Source organism: Photinus pyralis, unplaced genomic scaffold (assembly GCF_008802855.1).
Source record: "Photinus pyralis isolate 1611_PpyrPB1 unplaced genomic scaffold, Ppyr1.3 Ppyr1.4_LG2, whole genome shotgun sequence".
NCBI classification, from domain to species: Eukaryota; Metazoa; Arthropoda; class Insecta; order Coleoptera; family Lampyridae; genus Photinus; species Photinus pyralis.
Window position 1 is genome coordinate 32,643,375 of NW_022170403.1, and position 5,799 is coordinate 32,649,173.

The 5,799-nt window shown below is 37.8% G+C and overlaps 1 protein-coding gene across 1 annotated transcript; it reads left to right on the forward strand.

Moving 5' to 3' along the window:
- Nucleotides 1-795: 795 nt before the first annotated feature.
- On the forward strand, nt 796-1,581 carry LOC116162606. Its single transcript, XM_031476256.1, has 2 exons — nt 796-1,280; nt 1,329-1,581. The coding sequence occupies exons 1-2, from the start codon at nt 918-920 to the stop codon at nt 1,503-1,505; spliced, it is 540 nt and encodes a 179-aa protein (XP_031332116.1). The 5' UTR covers nt 796-917; the 3' UTR covers nt 1,506-1,581.
- The last annotated feature ends 4,218 nt before the right edge of the window (nt 1,582-5,799 follow it).

The following is a 5,799-nucleotide window of genomic DNA, read 5'->3' on the forward strand; positions in this document are numbered from 1 at the left end:
TCGTGGAGAACTCTCAATCGAATTTCTTACTTACTTACAACTTGAAAGTATGAAGCAAAAAAGATCCTTCCCAAATTGAGCGATTACCTTTTAAAGGAAACCCATTTTGGTAGAAGTGGAACAGGGAAAATCCTGTCTTCGCACCGAGCGCGATAGAAAATAATTCGGTTTTTAATTAATTACTCCTCCTGTGGTTATCTTAAAAATCTGGAACAACTTGCAAACAACTAGAAAAATTACAGCCCCTCTGTGGACACCTTTCTCGACGGTTTCTGACAAGGTTTACTGCCGCGCATTAACCTGGCATTCATTAACAGTGCTTACCTAATTAAGCGCAATCAAACCTAAATACTCATCAATCCAATCTGCAACTAGCTTCCTTGCACTTTTCCTTTCAAACAGCGCTATCGCTTTACCACTTTTATCGCAACACGCAGGAATACGGTCTGGACTGCAAAACTTGTCAACAACTCGATTTGAACTCGTTTTTATTTATAATGGGAAACTAAAACAGCTTATAAACAATTAACGGCACTGAAACAGAAAAATATTAATTGTTCCTCATCTTCTCCAGGATAACATTCTTCGGTGGTTACAAAAAAATAATTCCAAAATCGCGGAAAATGCTAGAGCTCACGGTCTTCTTGCGTAACGAAGACCACAGGGTGGTCCTCATGAACGGCAAACTAAATGTAGAAATTCCAGATGGTTCGTTACACACCCCCCTTTCTTCGGAAAGAAAAGAGTTCCAACTCTTTTCGGGACGTTAACCTTTAAAACACCGGTAGCGGACAAGTGTGACACATAAACTCTCGGAGAATCGGTTGATAAATTTATTTATTACATGATTACGGCGGCCCCCCAACGCGAAATGCCCGAACGGGCCCCGGGCCGGACAATCTCGGGACAACCGTCCTATGATTCCACACCTGGAGCAGACCACCCGACCCTGCGGCGCCGGGCAGGCCCTTCTCCAGTGGTCCGCACAGCCACACATGTGCCCCGCTAAGGCCGGAATGCGCACCCCCATTACCCTGGCAACGGGCATCTCGTTGGGCGGTGTTCGGCGGCGGTCGTTTGCTCCGTCCTCTGCACGGGTCTATGATCCACGGACACGACGACGGGTGGGCCTGCCTGGGTCCCCACTGACCGTACTCTCCTCGGCGCCGGTTGGGGCTGCACCTCTCCCGGAGTCCGCACGTCCGGTGGTGAGTGGACCCCCTCCACCCAATCCAAAATTTCCAATTCGGAGTCGGACATTCTACAAATGGATTGTGCAGGTAACAATGGTTTATTAAATACACACAATTAATTTTAATTACTTTTAGAAAATGATGAGGAACCATATACACTACAAGATGATTTTTTGCACGGCATTAGATCGCATCCCTCCCTGTAGTTTTATAACTCAACCAACTATACAGTTTCTGCATAATGTTTGTCCTCATCCAAAGGGCAACACATGCGGCTTAGAACTATACTTGCCAACAGAACAGTACAAGTAGATTATAATCTGTTTAAATACCATGTCACATGAAATTAAGAATGGTATGGTATTTGGTTAAGCTTAAAATGATTTAGGATAAGGAGTATGAAATCGAAATATTTTTTGTGTTTACTTTTATCTTTGAAGTTTTGTTTTTATTACAATGAAATAAATTTATTAAAAAAAGTTGAATACTTTATTTGGTCATCAGTCATTACATATCGCCTATGCAAAGGAAAAGTGAGATTTTGATCATTATTGGTTTACAATAGATGATATTTTTATGTGGTAAAGTGTCACAAAATATTTTACAATATTAAACCAATAGATGGAGTTGTGTCATTTTTCATAAAAGAGGGGAATGTCTGGAAGATTTTATGTCTGACTGTTGAAAGAGTTTGTGTGGCAATTATTAAGAAAAGCGACATAAAACAAATTGTTGAGAAGTGTGATTCATTTATTAACAAAAGTGACATATTTAGAATTGTGACACTCTTGATGATTAAGGTAAGTCGACTGTTAATCTTGTAACAGTATTTCTGTACAGCTTATTTAAACTTTTATTTTTACGTGATTCAAGTGTCCAGTCTAAATGTAATCATGACTCCCAAGTATGAATGATGTGACTGAATTGGAATGCATTTAAAGGCGAATTGTTTATTTCAAGTTATTGTAGCTGAGTATGCATTCCATTCCAATATCGCGACGTAGATAGAATTGCATTCATCGTATGTAAATAGGTAAATTAGGGTACAAAACTGCATAGAAATAACGAGTATTAACGCTAAGGTCAAAGTCCGAGTCATTGTAAATAATTAATTGAGAGCTAGTAGAGCGATTCAAATCCGTCTATTCTCTACCGCTGCCAAAGTGTCAAAAGCTTAAGTCACGGGCGTTCAAACTATTTATACATGTGCGAGTTTGCGCGATAAAGCGAATTGAGGTCAGTGGATACAAAGTGAGAAAGTATAAATACGGGGATTTCAAGCACCAGAGGGGAGTTGCCCGCCGCCTTTTTACGGAGCAACATCTATGTCAGTCGCGCCCGCAAATTATAAGCGCGAAGATTAATAAAGCGTTAAGGCGACTTTTATAAGAAAAGCAAGCAAAAGAACCGAGTGAAATCATCTCCATCGAGCCAGTGCAGAATACGAAAACGATTCTTCACAGAGCGCCGAAGAAATTTTGGAATTTACCCGACTACTGTAGACGAGAATTTCTTGTCGGTGTTCCGTTGTCGGTACGTGCACAATCCAGCTGGAGAGTACCAAATTGAGATCAAGATAAACCAGCCTGCCTGTGATTGGTCCAACTGAAAAGCGAATAGCAGCCTGCAGTGGGCGGTCGGAATTCATTCGACTTCCACATCGATCGTGCGACAAAGTGACCTCCAAGTCCTGGTGCACTTATGAACTAGAGGTATTTGTAGACAATAATTCGTTGTAGTTCGCCTCGTTGTTGATTTGTTATTTCGTTGTAGTTCGCCTCGTGGTCGATTTATTATTTCGTTGTAGTATTTTTATTATTACAAAACTTATAAATTGGTATGTTTGTAAGGGCGATTTAAATTACCTACTAGTGTTGCGTTCAATTCAGTGCTTATCAGCACTGTTTGTATTCACTTTAACGACTCGTACCTGGAAGCGTTACTACATGCATTTACAGCAGTTTTGTGTTGACTTTCGACTAAAGTGGATAAGAATTTATGAAATACGAATTAATTTTCTTTCTGTACTCGGCGGTTTTGAGAGTAAATACTTTGATTTAATTCACATAATAAATACATGTTTTCCTTTATATGCAGTGACTTTTTGTGTATGAATGAGTTAACTTTATTTTCACAGGAGTGTGTACCGCCTCACCCCCATTTCTTTTAACATGTGTTACTTACAGATAAAAGGCGATTTCTAAGACAAAAAGAACCCAACAGGTTTTAATAAAGATTATTGATTTTTATTTATTTATCCTTTCCCTTCTCCTTGAGGCCAGAAGAATTATCGACTGAGGCTAGCCGGCGCCCAACAACCCTTAATGTTTATAAGAAGAACCACCCCCAAATAAAGGATTTTAAGAAGAGACGGTAAAGAGAGTTGGAAAGTAACCAGCCGGTTACAATCTACTCGGCTAAACGGTTGACGTTTTATTTCGATTTGTGTCACTTTTCTATTGTAAAGAATTACGAGCTTGTTACTCGAATTGTTATTATGTCGTATTATTTTTATTTATTTTATTTTAATTATGACAGCTTCCTTGATTTACTCGGCATTTGAATACGTCTGCAGTTTCAGATCAACCATAATAAGCTAGTAAAAAATCAGGGCGAAAATGTGCAAGGAGAACAAGAGATTTGGAAACCAATAAAAACAGTTAATGTTTCTCCTCCAAACCACGGGGTAGTCTAACTTAAGTAATGTCCCGGAAGAAGAATCTTCAAAAAAAAGTATATACTTGGCTCCAAAATGTGCCGCTGGTCGATGAATATGAACAAGAACGCGAAGATGTTCACGAAAATCCAATCGATAACACAACCTCACAAGATCAACCATATCCGATGGCAGAATGCAGTAGTGTACAAGAAACCAAGATGGATGAATTAGACGAGAATTATATACCGTCCCGATGTAGTCTCTTCTGACGATAGTATTGCCGATCCTAACTATTACCAAGATACAACCTCCTCGGCCTCCTCTACATCTAGTAATAAAGAAAATGTTACCGAAAATGAAAAGGCAATAGTGACATCTAGTAATAAAGAAAATGTTACCGAAAATGAAAAGGCAATAGTGACACCAGCGCAAAAAGAAGGGTCCGTGAAGTTAGCAGCACATTGAAGGCACAAATGTCGAGACTAGGTGGGTTGGTTTGTGCCGTAAAAAGTTTGCCAGCAAAACATACCGTTTGGAAATTATTTCGCTTTTCAGATGTTCTGTTAATAGGCCAGTCATTGGTGATTTTTATCTGGAAATAACTCGGGAAGTTTTGAATGTGTGTGTGTGAGTGCGTAGAACTCAAATTTACAAAATGCATAATTCGACACTTGCCGCCGGCGCCGCCGTCTTACCAAGATGACCGCCAAAAACGGGTTTCCGTAGGTATCTAGAAAACTGTGCATTTTTAGAAAAAATATATGATAAGCAAAATTAAAGAGAAGAAAATTTCCTACAAAAAATGTAGTTAGCAAATTTTCGCTAAAGTTAACCCTTAGGTAGAAACATACCGATTGGAAATTATTTCGATTTTTGAATGTTCTGCTAACTTCGCACACATTTATCGACACAAGTCTCAAAACGTTGTTTAGTGTCGCGTTTGTGCTGGTTTATGCTCTAAAAAAGTTGCTAGCAAAATAATAATAATAATATATTTATCCAAAAGATCCTAAACGGATATAGGACAAGTCAAGTGCCAAACATGCAGTTTGGAAATTATCTCGTTTCTAGATTTTTGCTAAGTACACACTATATCGGCTTAAATTCGGTTACTCGTTATTTTGTGCTCGTTTGTAACGCAATAGCTTTGCGGCAAAATGAACCGTCTGTCGTGTGGTATCTCCCTTTTTCAATTTCTTTTCATCACAAAGTTATATTTTTCCGGATTTTTTTAAATGAAATTATAAGCATTACTGTGTTTTGGTTATGATCTTTTTCTAAATACAAAGCAGTTTTCATTGATAAAAGACAATGCAAAATTAAACCATGTATAGGTACCTAAATCATTGAAAATGAAATTTTTTCGAAAAGTATTGATTAAAAGTATGTTCATGAAATATTGCTAATAATGTTGTATCTTATTTCGATCATAATTGATTGGCAATATACTTACTCCTTCTAAAGCCATATAAGTTAGCATTTTTCATTTTTGTATAGGTAATGAATAAATAAATTGAATAAATACATAGGTAACTCTGATCCTTACGGAAAAGTCATTTGGAAATACCTACTGTTGTTTTTATGAATTGCGTATTAAGTAATTAATAATCAGAAGCCATTCCCTAATTTAATAGGGCAACCAATTATTCTGAATTACCAACAGATTTGCGTTTTACAATTTTGAATTCTGTTTGGTTTTTTAATAGAAGTTCAGAGTGTTTAACTGCTTGGTGGTTGTGGTATCCAATGATTGGAGATAAGATAAGATTCTTAGAACATTGTGAAAAAATGTGATTGTGCATTACTACAGTTGGAATCTGTCCCATACAATCAGATAAGCTTATGATCAGTTATAATTAAAATAAGGAAACAACTCAAATTCGACCTTTTCGAAAATAAATTTAAATCGGCCCAAGCTTTTTTCGCGAAATTTTTACACGAGCCTCG